Source organism: Misgurnus anguillicaudatus, chromosome 24 (assembly GCF_027580225.2).
Source record: "Misgurnus anguillicaudatus chromosome 24, ASM2758022v2, whole genome shotgun sequence".
Lineage (NCBI taxonomy): Eukaryota > Metazoa > Chordata > Actinopteri > Cypriniformes > Cobitidae > Misgurnus > Misgurnus anguillicaudatus.
In genome coordinates, this window is record NC_073360.2 from 30,637,437 (window position 1) to 30,652,124 (window position 14,688).

At 34.3% G+C, this 14,688-nt stretch overlaps 1 protein-coding gene across 6 annotated transcripts in view; it reads right to left on the reverse strand.

The window, feature by feature from the left end:
• Positions 1–4,912, reverse strand: part of nphs1 (NPHS1 adhesion molecule, nephrin) — a 134,639-nt gene extending 129,727 nt beyond the window's left edge. For 2 of the 6 annotated variants that reach the window (XM_055197108.2, XM_055197107.2), the window contains exons 1-2: positions 4,560–4,909; positions 2,615–2,703 (exon numbers count right to left, since the gene is read on the reverse strand). In XM_055197108.2, coding sequence (XP_055053083.2) covers positions 2,615–2,652 — 38 coding nt within the window. In that variant the 5' untranslated portion in view covers positions 2,653–2,703; positions 4,560–4,909. Of the gene's footprint in view, positions 1–2,614; positions 2,704–4,559 lie in introns of all 6 variants that reach the window. The other 4 variants (XM_055197109.2, XM_055197110.2, XM_055197111.2 and 1 more) reach the window with 4 other exon arrangements.
• Between the last annotated feature and the right edge of the window lie 9,776 nt (positions 4,913–14,688).

Sequence of the window (14,688 nt, forward strand, 5' to 3'; positions counted from 1 at the left end):
ATTTTCGGCAAAAAATAAAATAAAAAAATAATTTTTAAACCACAACTTCTCGTCTTGCACTAACCATGCGACGCACCAGCGTCGTATGCGAAACTACCGCACCAGTGTAAGTATGGAGAAAGAGGACTGTTCCACGTCGTTGTACGTGGAATGATACTTATTAATGTCTTTGTGTTAATTTAACTTTTAAAAAGGTCCGCAAATGTGTGTTTCACATATGTACGCGTGACCTTTTGACATGATTACGTAAGGTCACATGGCTAGTGCATGATGAGTTGTTGTTGTTTAAAAGTACTTTTTTTTTCTTATTGAAATGTTGTTTTGCAAACGTTTTGCTGGAAAAGACTCTTATGCCTTGGTTGGGATTGTTTAGAGCTGTGTTGAAACTGCAATTTTAACTCATTCCCCGCCACCCTTTTTTTTAAGTTGCCTGCCAGCATTTTTTGTGATTTTCACAAAGTTTCACAAAATGCCTAAAATTTTCTTCCACAAATATATAAACATACACATATATCAAATATAAGAACAAACCCTCTGCTTTTAACTCTTTCCCCGCCAGCATTTTTCAAAAAAGTTGCCAGCCAGCATTTTTCATGATTTTCACAAAAGTTTAATGCCTTCCAGAAAATGTTCTTCTTTAAATATATATACAAACAATATAGCAAATGAAAGAACAGACCCTCTGCTTTCAAAAAAAAAAAAAAACGTTTCATACCACCTTCATTAGTTCTCTTTTTATCACCTCTCAAATATGGGTAGGTTTCTTAAAAACACCAAATTTTGAGCAAAAAGCTGAGATAATTCAATTTTTATGAAGGACTTTTGATAGAGATCAGATGCAGAGCGATCTTTAAAACATACACAGAGTTCTTTCTCTTTCATGTGAGGCGCTACTTCCAGGTTGTGTAAGCTGCAGAAGTGCGCCACCTGGTGAATAATAGCAGTATGCGTTTCTCTTAATTGACGAGTAATCTTGTCAATGGCGGGGAAGGAGTTAAACAAACAAAACAGAAAAAGATTTCTCTTTTTATAACTTCTCAAATATGAGTAGGTTTCTCCAAAAATAAAAAATAAGCAAAAAGCGGAAATAATTATATTTTTGTAAAGGACTTTTGTTACAGATCAGATTCAGAATGAAGATCAAAACATACACGGCGTTTACAATGTCGTAGAATTAGCTGATGCTTCAGTTTTTTAGAAGTTTGGTAAGAGCGATACCTAGTGGATAATAGCAGAATTATAGATTAACGACAGGTAGACGTCATTAGCAGGGAAATGTTTTCTCTTAATTGACGAGATACCTCAGCAATGGCGGGGAAAGAGTTAAACAGTCCATTTTCCCAAAAAACTTAATTTCTTTTTGACTGAACAAAGAAAGACATAACAAAGCCTTGTAGTTTTAGTTATACTCGTGCATGCAGCTCGACTTAACACTTACACAACGCCACTGTTATCACAGATTTGTGGTTTTGTAGTTTACACAGAGAAGACAAGGTGTATTTCAAAAACTTGAACCCCAAAATACTGCTGTCGTGTAAACGAACAGCCAAACCGCATAAAAATGTTACCTGTTTTGTAAACGGCAAAAAAAGTATGCAGGTTGAACAGTGTCTAAGTTTAGTTTAAACTAAGTTTTGCATGAATGGTACAAATTGTTCGGTCTGCAGGGTCAAAATCAACATAACAAAGGAAATGAACTGCAAACAAAACTATCTGGATATGTCGTAAACCGAAGAGACCCAATTCATCATTTTAATAGCCCTCTAAAAAGTGGGCACTTGTAGAACCTCTAATTTTTGGGATTTATATTGTGCTCATTTTTTTTTTATTAATTTACCAAAATACATAGTTACTTCTGTATGGCTGTCACTATGAAACTCACATAAAATGAAGAACATAAATTGAAACAGAGAGAGAGAGAGAGAGAGAGAGAGAGAGAGAGAGAGATTTATCAACCAGCGAAACCCAAACATTGCCTGGTGCACCTTTAAGTCAAATGTGCTTTTTGTCCACCACATAAATGCAGCGTTGATGTCGCATGTCTATGAATTATATGCACCCGCACTAGATTGAGCAGCACTGTAATCTGCTCGCATACAAGATGGATACACCGAAATGTCAATATGATTCGTGCACACTGTCACGGATATCATTTCACCCTGTGACAACCGATGCTTGTTCTGCAATTTCTTTACATCTTATATATCTCCTTGCATGCCTCCCAGTGCCTTTGAACGTGCCTACATTTATTCAAAATTCATGCATACATAAAAAAAGGTTTCTGCAGGTACATGAAGGGTGGACTGAGGAGATACTACAGCCAGTGACCACATTTCAATGTCCTTTTTTCATGTTGCATCATCAAATAACCCTGCACTCTCAATTTTGGACCTATTGGATGTAATAACAGCATGAAATGGCAAAACTTGCAAAAATGAGGTGTGCTTTCTAACTGGGACATGCATGTTTATGTAAAACCAAATATCTACTTCAAAACCAGTACAACCTGGGATGGGAAAGCACAGTTACAGTTCACCAAAAAAAATGAAAATTCTGTCATCATTTATTTAGCCACCCTAATGTTATAACAATAACAAATGAAAAAAATGTGTACCTAACAGTTTGCAAGCACCATTGACCTTTTTCTACCATGGAAGTGCTCCTGGTTCTTGCTAGATTACAAATGCCTTCCTTTGCTTTTAGCTAAACAAAGACAGAGGAAATGATGACAATTTACATTTTTTGTTGAACTCAACTTAGAATTTTAACATCTTAGGACTGTCAAACGATTAATCGTGATTAATCGCATACAAAATAAAAGTTTATTTTTGCATAATATATGTGTGTGTAGCCTGTGTGTAATATATATATATATATTGTATTATATAAATAGAAAATGGATACATAAATAATTTTTTAAAAATGTATACATGTATGTGTGTGTTTTTATATATACATAACAATTATACATAGTACACACAAATAAAATATGCAAACACACTTTTATTTTGCATGTGATTAATCGCGATTAATCTTTTGACAGCGCTACTTTTAAGTTGTGAAAATTGTTAAAATTTACATCATTATATGATAATGTATATATGATACAATACAAAGTTTTAGGAAATGTTAAAGTGACAGATATCTGCTTCAAAACCAGCACAACCTGGGCTGGCAAAGCACAGTTACAGTTCACCCAAAAAATGAAAATTCTGTCATCATTTCTTTACCCATTCTAATGTTATAACAATAACAAATGAAAAGAAAAAATGTACGTAACAGTTTGCAAGCACCATAGACTTCCATAGTATTTTCTTTTCCTACTATGGAAGTCAATGGTGCTCCTGGTTCTTGCTTGATTACAAATGCCTTCCTTTGCTTTTAGCTAAACAAAGATAGAGGAAATCATGACAATTAACTTTTTTTGATGAACTCAACTTAGAACTTTAACATCTGAAGTAGGGCTGTCAAACGATTAATTGCGATTAATCGCATACAAAATATAAGTTTATTTTTGCATAATATATGTGTGTGTGTCCTGTGTCTAATTATTATGTATATATAAATAAACACACATTCATGTATGCATTTCAAAAAACATTTACATGTGTATATATATATATATATATATTTTATATATATTTTATTATATAAATAAAAAATGGATACATAAATAACATTTTTCTTAAATTTATACATGTATGTGTGTGTTTTTATATATACATAATAATTATGCATAGTACACTGTAAAAAAAAATACTTTGCTGCCTTAAAAAATTTTGTTAAATCAACTCAGATTTACAAGTCATGTTAACAGAGATGAGATGTCACAACTTATAAAATATAGTTGAGAAAAGTGAACTTAATTTTATAAGTTATAACAACTCACCTGTAGTTATAACAACTCATTTCTAGTAAAGATAAATAATATTAAGTTGAAATGACTTGTAAATCCTAGTTGATTTAACAAAATATTTTAAGGCAGCAAAGTATTTTTTAGAGTGTACACACATATAATACGCAAACACACACTTTTACATGCGATTAATCGTGATTAATCGTTTGACAGCACTACTCTTAAGTTGTGAAAATATGATACAATACAAAGTTTTAGGAAATGTCAAAGTGATATTCTGAAAATGTCCCTAGTCTTTGCAAAAAAAAAAAGAAATTCATGCAGCATTATTCCTTACTGTCTGTGAAACGTTCGCCAGAAATACACTGACAGTAAAAGGATTAAACAGTTGCATAGAAAAAGGCCCATCTTAAGACCTCTGATGGATTCACCTACTTCTTGCTTCTGTTAAAACGTACTTTGTTTTATGTTTCAACTCAGCATATCAGCTTTCAGACAGAAATACTTCTCTGTCTTTCTCACCATCCATCCCCCTTGACTCAAAAATCAACTTAGAACTGACAACGGAGAGACGGTCTTCTTTCAACACTCTTTATTTTCCCTCTTACCCATCTTCTTAAAGCCAAAGGAAAAAACGGAAAAATATACAAGCCGTGTGGAAAAAAGAGAAGGCGTCTTTGAGCGTGATAAAGATTCGGCTTACCTGTTGAGTTTCACCGCCCTGCTTTGTCTTGCCTGATCCGGAGGTTCTCCTCTGAAGACGTTCACTAGCTCTGTTGAAGAAATGCCAGCAGGGATCCCCCACACATATCTCTCCTCATCCTGACAGCTTAAAAAAACCTGACGGAAAAGAGGAGTGAAATGAGGGAGGCTGAGATGAAACCAGATGACGTATATACTGCTGACTTCAAAATACACAGAAGCCAGACACGGCCCGCCTTTTCATCTCATCACCTTCAGCCATTATTGAGTCTTTAATGAGCTTTAACGGCACTACGGGACGATGCCAACACGTAGGATCTGGCCTTCCTAATGGACTTCATCTAGGACGATACAGTGCCGTGCCCATCTTTAAGTCATTTCTTGTCCTCTTTAATGCTGTCTGTGTCTTGTGGGAATGCGGTACCCACACGGACATTGAAGTGAGCACAGCAGTCTCCACAGCGACCAGTTTTGTAACATTTATGCTCATGCATAATAAATATTGCAGAGACCGTTCACTTTATTTTATATACTGAACACTCCTTAGGGGCCGTCGCCTCGCTCGCAATGCACACAGCAACAGATTTTACACAGAATACATCTTCCACAACTGAATATTTGATCGAGTGCTGAAAATCGCAATTTTATCCGTATAGTTTTGTTTATTATGAAATGAAAAGAGAATTTGTTTGTACCAAGACACAGATTGACTTTTCTTCTGGTGACACTAGAAAAAACAGTTGGATGATTCTCTAATGAATAAACATTTTGTCCTTTAGAAATGTCTATGCTTATAAACACAGGGCAAAGCTCTGTCTCGCATTTTTCTCTTGAGTATTAAACCTTTATCTTGTCTCTTTTCAGACAGTGGTAGTTACACTACAGATGCATTATATATTATATTTGTAGCAAAACATTGTGTAGTGCAACTGTTACAGTCACACATGCAAAGCACATATATAAAATGACCCGCAAAATATCAGACCTTAAAATGTATTACAGTAATATAAATGCATTATAGCTCCCAAAACTAACTGAACCATGGGTCTTCAACAGGGGGGTTGTAGTCCTGTGGTGCTCCGTAGAGCGGGTGCATAATATATATATATATATATATATATATATATATATATATATATATATATATATATATATATATATATATATATATTAGTGCTGTCAAAAGATAAATCACATAATCGCATGCAAATAAAAGTTTGTGTTTGCATAATATATTTGTGTGTGTTATGTGCAATAATTATGTATATATGTATACACACATACTTGTATAATTTATGTATATTTTTATTTATATTTTATATAAAAATTTTAAAAATCATACATATTAATGTTTCTTAAAAACATACATGGATGTGTGTTTATTTACTGTAAAAAAAAAATCAGTAGAAATTGCAGCTGGGTTGCCGGTAACTTACCGTAGATTTAAATTTATGTTATTATTGGCAACATTTTGTTCAAAGTTAAATGAACATTAAACATTTACAAGTCTTTGTCTTTACAGAGTAAAACTAAAAAACAGCATCAAGCAAACATTCTGGGAAACAAAATCTGAAGCAAAAAACAGAAAAAGGTTGATTATTATTTCTGGTTCCCAGAATGCTTTGCATGAGGCTGTTATTGTATAGTTTTATTCTGTAAAGATAAAGATTTGTTAATATTTAAAATATATTCAACTTTGAACAAACTCTTGCCAGTAAATAACATAAATTTAAATCTACGGTAAATTACGGGCAACCCAGCTGCAATAACATTGTAATTTCTAGTGCACACAGATATATTATGTAAACACAAACTTGTATTTTATATATATTTTTTAACCAGTGATACAAATTTAATTTGTCATTAAAATGTCATTAAGTCTTAATACTCTGCCATATAGTTTTATAACAGCTTCGTGAATATTTTTCTTGACCTCAACTACAGTGCTACAAATTTAATTTGTCATTAAAATGTCATTAAGTGTTAATACTCTACACCATATAGTTTATAACGACGTCATGCATATTCTTTAGTTCATAATGTTATTTTTTAAGTTTTCTCCAGGTGTTTAACAAATAAAATCAATCATTAAATAATAATAATAATAATAATAAGAAGAAGAAGAAGAAGAAGAAGAAGAAGAAGAAATTAAAATTGATAAATCAAATCACCTAAAATTAAACGAAAACAGTACATAAAATGGGTTAAGCCATACAGTGTAGGGTCCATATCGCTGGAAAAACAGTTAATTACAATAAATTAATTAAATATTTTGTTCGTTTTTTCTTCTATGTCAGAAAATTTCAGAACTCTCTGTGTGAGGAAGAACAAGTTTTGTTAGTTGTTTTTATGTATTGTGCACATACATAAAGTTAAATATAATTGTTTAATCATTTTTAAAGGTTTTTACAATATTTTTAACACCTAATGACATTTAAATGACAGTTTAATGTAATGTTAACCCATAAAGCTAGGTAGTTTCTTAAGTTTGATAATTATTCTGCTATGTCATGTTCGGAGACAAAAAAATTTGTCCGTTAAGGGCTTCTGTAGAAACGTGGCGGCACAAAATGGCGACTTCCACGTAAGGGGACCCTTGTGCATGTAGATAAAAACATCTCATTCTAAGGTAATAAAAACATAACGATTAAATATAAAAAGGTCTTTATACACCCATGATAATGTAGTTTTGTATATTATAATGCATTTCTGTAAAAAGATCCTTCTAAAACTTACACACTGCACCTTTAAAAATGACACAATTGAACAAATGACACCTAATGACAGTTAAGTCAGATCTCCTTCATGTCACGTGTCATGTCACGATTATGAAAGTGCCATGTCAGTCTTATGAACACCCCTTCTAGTAAAGTGTTAACAAATTTTTAATTGTAAAGTGTGCCTGTGCCACCTTACTGTAAAATTGTGTAAATTAAATTCACTAGTGTGGTTTTTGATGCAAGGACTAATGTTTTTTGCCCTGTTTGTTGCATGCCTGCAGACTGTATAAGACAAAAAAATTAAGAAACTCATACAGGTTTAGAACAATATGGTGAGTAAATGATGACAGAATTATTATTTTTGGGTGAATAAAAAACATTCATCAAGCCGTCATGTCCAACGTGCAAAATAACCTCAAAAGGACAAAATAACCAAATTGTGCTACAAAGAAAAGAAACGTTAGTGGGGACAACATACTCTTTTGTTAAGGTTAGGTTATCGATTTTTAGATCAATTAGAAATTCTAATATCTTAATGGTTAACCAAACATCCTTTACGAGGACATCAAAAGATTTATGAAATATTTTGTTCGATATTTGACATGTGATGTTTTCAAAAGCTCCAGAGAAAGCCATACAGCCTTCTGTCTTTTGTAATTTGCTCTCACAAGGTCTCACATACAAAGTGTTTGTAGCAGGGAGATCAATTGAAAACCACGCTGAATCTGAATGTGGAAACGGTAAGAATGGAATCCCGGCCCCTACAGGAAACGGATCACAGGTTTAAGATGAACTCTAAAAGCTCGGGTGGAGTGTTCTTTTATCTGACCGAGCCCCCGTCAAGGATGCAGCCTTGTGCACACACACGCACACATCTGCATGCATGCATAAAGTAGATACACAGTATGGTGTGTACCATAAGTGGAAGGAAAAGCATTTCATAGAGATCTGGAGAGACAGATGTAAACAGCTGGAGCCTGTTGCTCAGTCATTATGTTGAGTGGCCCCCAGGCGCAGGTTAATGCTTACACAGACATACAGTATACACACATATATATGCAAATGCAAGTACACATACTGTACACACACATTGCACAATAGCAAAAAAATAAGACCTCAGAGTCCGCAAAGCATACACAAACTCACAAACAAACAAAAGTGATGGCACAATTAGCATAAAAATACTGTATTACAGTAATGGTATTTTCCACAGTGGTCCCTGGAGCAGTACTCTTTCAAAAAATTTGTACTTAAAAAGACATACTGTTGGTATCAAATGTATCTATATCTGTACCTTAAAGGAATATTCCATTTTCTTAAAAGAAAAATCCAGATAATTTACTCACCACCATGTCATCCAAAATGTTGATGTCTTTCTTTGTTCAGTCGAGAAGAAATTATGTTTTTTTATTTGTTATTTTTCTCATTTTAATGGACTTTAATGGACACCAACACTTAAAACTTAACACGTAACAGTTTTTTTCAACGGAGTATCAAAGACTCTAAACGATCCCAAACGAGGCATAAGGGTCTTATCTAGCGAAACGATTGTCATTTTTGACAAGAAAAATAAAAAATATGCACTTTTAAACTACAACTTCTCATATTCCTCCGGTCCTGAAAGCATCAGCGTGACCTCATGCAATACGTCATGACGTCAAGAGGTCACAGAGGACGAACGCGAAACTCCGCCCCAGTGTTTACAAGTGTGTTGAAAGAGGACCGTTTCGACGTTGTTGTATGTTGAATGATACTAATTAATGTCTTTGTGTCAGTTTATTGTTTAATGGTCCGCAAATGTGCATTTTATATATGTAACACGTGACCTCCCTACGTCACTACACAATTACGTTAGGTCGCGCTGGACCGGACCTAGACAAAAAGTTGTGGTTTAAAAGTGCATATTTTTTATTTTTCTTGTCAAACATGACAATCGTTTCGCTAGATAAGACCCTTTTGCCTCGTTTGGGATCATTTAGAGTCCTTTGAAACTCTGTTGAAAAAAACTGTTACGTGTTGAGTTAAGTGTTAAATGTTGGTGTCCATTAAAGTCCATTAAAATGAGAAAAATCCTGCAATGTTTTCCTCAAAAAACATAATTTCTTCTCGACTGAACAAAGAAAGACATCAACATTTTGGATGACATGGTGGTGAGTAAATTATCTGGATTTTTCTTTTAAGAAAATGGACTAGTCCTTTAATGGTATTTGTTATTATTTGTTTTAAAGGGAACTGCCCCAGTGACAGTGTAGGACCATTTATTTCTGGCAGTGTATCCATACAAATAAGAAAAATTAAATCGGGGGGTATGGGTGGAGGTCAAATGTCAAGAATTTTTGTTTGCATGCTATTTATTATTTGCATCATAAGCCAAATGCAATTTCTTCCCTTACGGGTTGAAGTGTGTCCTCGACAAGCTTTCAGCCTTGCTGAAGTGGTAACCCAAAGAGAAAGAAAGATGGAAATATTGTTAAAGATTGAAAAGTCAGTGAAAGAAGAAATAAAAGGACGGCAAACCAATGGAGGTGAAACGCAAGGATGAGCTGGGAGAACTAGAGGAAGCACCTGGAGACGTGGATGCTGCAAAGATAGTTTACAGAAAAGTGAAGATCATGCACATTTGTGCACGCGCACACAACCAAACACTATCAAGAGATACAGAAAGGGGAAATGGTCAAGAAAAGTAACATCCTCAGCAAGAAAACTAAGTGTATAGATGCAGGTGGAAATGTGTGAGAGACACTTCTGTTTCTACAACTACATGAGTAACACACTCCTATGGGAAGTAACAGTAGCTGAGCTTCCATTACCATTTAAATTGTGCAAATTGACATTGCGAATTGAAAATTTGTCCAATGGAGACATGTCAATTTTGCAAAAACTCCCATATATCGCAAAAAAAAATATATATATTTTTACGCTCGCATGAGGTGGTTTTTCAGGCAATTCGGACTAACCTACCAGAAACATGTAAGTACGTGTCTGCTACTAAGTATAACAGACATTCCTTGCCAATAATGTCTGGATAACACTCCTACATCTCGTTTGATTTAAAATAATGTACTAATACCTCTAAGAACACCTTTACATTTGCATTAAAGAGTCAGTAAGATGCTAATTTTAAGCGTCCTATCACTGTTTAGAAGTCCCGGACAACAGGTTTAGATGCATGCAAGGTCAAAAAACACATCTCAAAATATAAATTTAAAATTACCCCATTTCTCAGAGATCACCAAACGATTCATGTGAAGCCGTTCAACGACTCAGTCTGCCCAAATCCCACCTTTCAGTAGTGTACTCTGCTCTGATTGGTCAACTGACTAAGTCTCCGCACAGACCACAGATCAGTGCCACAGACAAACAATAGTGCAACATGTTTTGACCTAGTGCTAACATGATTTACTGAGAAGACATTATCGACATCAATACACATCATTCATCATTAATCCAAGCAATAAAAGCGACGACAGAAACTAACATTTTACACTCATTTAAGAAAGTATGTAAGTTAACCGGACCATAGCAAAAATGTAAACACTAAGTCAGTGCACATGCGTTAGCCGCTTGCTAACGTGACTCTCTGACAATATATTAGGAGTTTAAACAACAACATCAATACACATCATTCATCATTAATCCAAGCAATAAATACGACGACAGAAACTAACAATTTACACTCATTTAAGCAAGTATGTTAGCTAAGTACGGAGCCCTTCTGATGACATGGTAAAACTTTTTTTTTAAATCGTGGCCACGAATTAGCAATTCGTTCCCACGAATTATTAAATCGTGTGCACGTTTTAGTAATTTGTTCCCTCGTTTAAGCTAAATCGTGTGCACGATTTAGTAATTCGTTCCCTCGTTTAAGCTAAATCGTGCGCACAATTTAGTAATTCGTTCCCTCGATTAAGTTAAATCGTGCCCACGTTTTATGAATAAGTGCCCAGAATTTCATTTAAACCAGGGGAATAGTGACACTTATCGCAGCTCAATGCATTAATACATTGCTATTAAGTATAAAATTCATACACCTTAGGCTCGTGTATATATACAGTTTTATTCCTTCCCAGAATTTCATAAAAAATATTGGGACATAACGTGAGCTAACGCATTGATACAGTGCTATATAAGAATCAAATTCATACATCTTGGGTCTTAAACCGTTTTATTCATTCCTGCCCGGAATAATACAAAATAAACCATCGGGGCATTAACATGACGCTTAACGCATAAATACAGTATGTAAAGATCAAGATTGATCTATATACCTTATTAATGAGCCATATTTCATATACAGTTTTATTAATTCCTGTGCAGAATAAAAAAAAAACTTAACACAACCGACATTAACATGACGCTTAATGCAAAATCACTTTATTAATAAGTCAGATAGTCCGTTTTATTTATTCCTGCACAGAATTAAAAAACATATTGGGACATTAACGTGAGCTGGCTCATGATACAGTGCTATAAGGATCAAATTCATACACCTTGGGTCTTATACAGTTTTATTAATTCGTGCCCAGTAGGCCATTAAAAAGTAGGGACATTAATGTGACGCATTAATACAGTCAGGGGCGGAGTGGGACCAAAAAATCTCCCGGAAAATTCCGTATACCACCGGCCCTCCGTGGTAAAAAAGGTATTGTATTTAAACTAGGGTATAGAAATCGTAATCAATCTGCAAAAAAATTTTTTTCATAATAATAATAAAATCATTAAATCATGGATAATTTTCCTAAATGAGTAACTATACAAAATTATACCTGTTCGAAAGACGGAGTTGCACACCTGTCTTTGAATAACTTTAAATATAATTTTTGTCATATAAAGTTTTGATAGATAATAACGTTTTTTCCACTGTTATTGCTCATTTACCTCAAAGTTTATTTCAGTTATTTTGCTGTTTTTCCGGTAATAATAATACAATTTACATGCCAATCCTGCTTCCTTGTCTTTTTATTAATTTCATTATGTTGTTATTTGAAGTTATGTGGATATTTATTGCCATATAAGACGTTCATTGCTGTTATATACTCTCGACTAATATTTAAATCATATGCGGAATAATGTGTGCATCTTTGAATAACTGCAATAATACAGTTCCTTTGAAAATTGTTTATAATATGAAAATATATAATGTGATACTGCAAAGTTACCCTTCTTATTGGTATTTATTATATAGCCATATGGAGACAAACCTTTGCAAATGTGCTGATTTGATCCATTCATGTACTGACCACCAAGCTAGAGATTTTAAACATCCTTAATCCACACTTTCTATCAAATAGTCTATCTGCTTGATGGATCAATCCGACCGCATATGTACTGCAACAAACAAGCATTGAGCGGCGCGGCTTTTTACATCAAAGGCCGACAGGCTATGCCATTTGGGGAGGAGCCGTTAAATGATCCCCATATATTTTTTAAAAATCCCTATGGTTGGACCTGCCGAACAGGTTGAGCACTTTTATGTTAAGCAAAGAGGCTGCACAGTTTGACCAGCGATGCTAATGCATGCTAATGCATTAAATACAGTAAAAGATCAAAATCAGTATTAATAAGACATATTCTGTTTTATTTATTCCTGCCCATATATTGTCCCAACATATTGGGACATTACCGTGACGCAGGAATTAATTAAACTAAATAATTCAGGGGCTTAAATATCACTAAAATAAAATAACTTAATAAAATCTCTTTATGTCACTTGGGTGATTTTTTAGTTGGACAAACCAAAATAAATGACTAAATTAATTACTGCGTCACGTTAATGTCCCAATATGTTTTTTAATTCTGTGCAGGAATATGTGACTTATTAATAAAGTGATTTTGATCTTAAAAGCACTGTATTTAATGCATTAGCATGCATTAAGCGTCATGTTAATGTCCTAAAGGTTGTGTTAAGGGTTTTTTTTATTCTGCACAGGAATTAATAAAACTGTATATGAAGTATGGCTCATTAATAAGGTATATAGATTAATCTTGATCTTTAAATAGCACTGTATTTATGCGTTAAGGGTCATGTTAATTTCCCGATTATTGTTTTTTTATTATTCCGGGCAGGAATGTATAAAACGGTTTAAGACCCAAGATGTATGAATTTGATCCTTATATAGCACTGTATCAATGCGTTAGCTCACGTTATGTCCCAATATATTTTACGAAATTCTGTGAAGGAGTTAATAAACTGTATTTAAACAGAAGCCATAAGGTGTATGAATTTTATACTTAATAGCAATGTATTAATGCATTGAGCTGCAACAAGCGTCACCATTCCGATGATTTTAATGAAATTCTTGGCAGGAATTTATAAAACTACATTAAGTATGCGTCATTAATAATGGCTAGAGTGAATTTGATCTTGTTAGCGTTGTGTTAATGTCCAGATGGTTTAAATGAAATTCTGGGCACCAACTCACAAAACGTGGCCACGATTCAACCCAATCGAGGGAACGAGTCAACAAAACGTGGGCACGACCCAGCTTAAACGAGGGAACGAATTACTAAAACGTGCGCACGATTTAGCTTAAACGAGGGAACGAATTACCAAAACGTGCGCACGATTTAGCTTAAACGAGGGAACGAATTACTAAATCGTGCGCACGATTTAGCTTAAACGAGGGAACGAATTACTGGGTCGTGCGCACGATTTAGCTTAAACGAGGGAACGAATTACTAAAACGTGCGCCCGATTTGATAATTCGTGTGAACGAGTTGCTAATTCGTGGCCACGATTTAAAAAAAAAAGTTTTACCATGTAATCAGAAGGGCTCCGTAGCTAAGTATGCTAAACACTAAGTTAGTGCACATGCATTAGCCGCTTGCTAGCGTGACTCTCTGACAGTATATTAAGAGTTTAAACACCTACATCAATACACATCATTCATCATTAATCCAAGCAATAAAAACAACGACAGAAACTAACATTTTACACTCATTTAAGCAAGTATGTTAGCTAACCGGACCATAGCAAAAATGTAAACAATAAGTTAGTGCACATGCGTTAGCCGCTTGTTAACGTGACTCTCTGACAGTATATTAAGAGTTTAAACACCGACATCAATACACATCATTCATCATCAGTCCAAGTTATAAAAACGATGACAAACATTAACATTTTTACACTCATTTAAGCAAGTATGTAGCTATAAACATGTTGTGGTTAGGAGACTCATGTTATTCCAAATAAGGTCAATCCCTCCTTAAAAAATTAATTTTAACAACAGGTTCTTTACTAGGGTTGGGTATCGTTTGAATTTGAACGATTCCAATTCCGATTCCTTGTTTCAATTCCGGTTCCTATCGATTCTCGATTCCGATTCTTTTAAGAGGCAGGGTCAAAAATGTTTAGGATATTTTGAATGAGCTAGCTAACCAATGGTCTTTCTGAAGGAAATAGTCTGACCT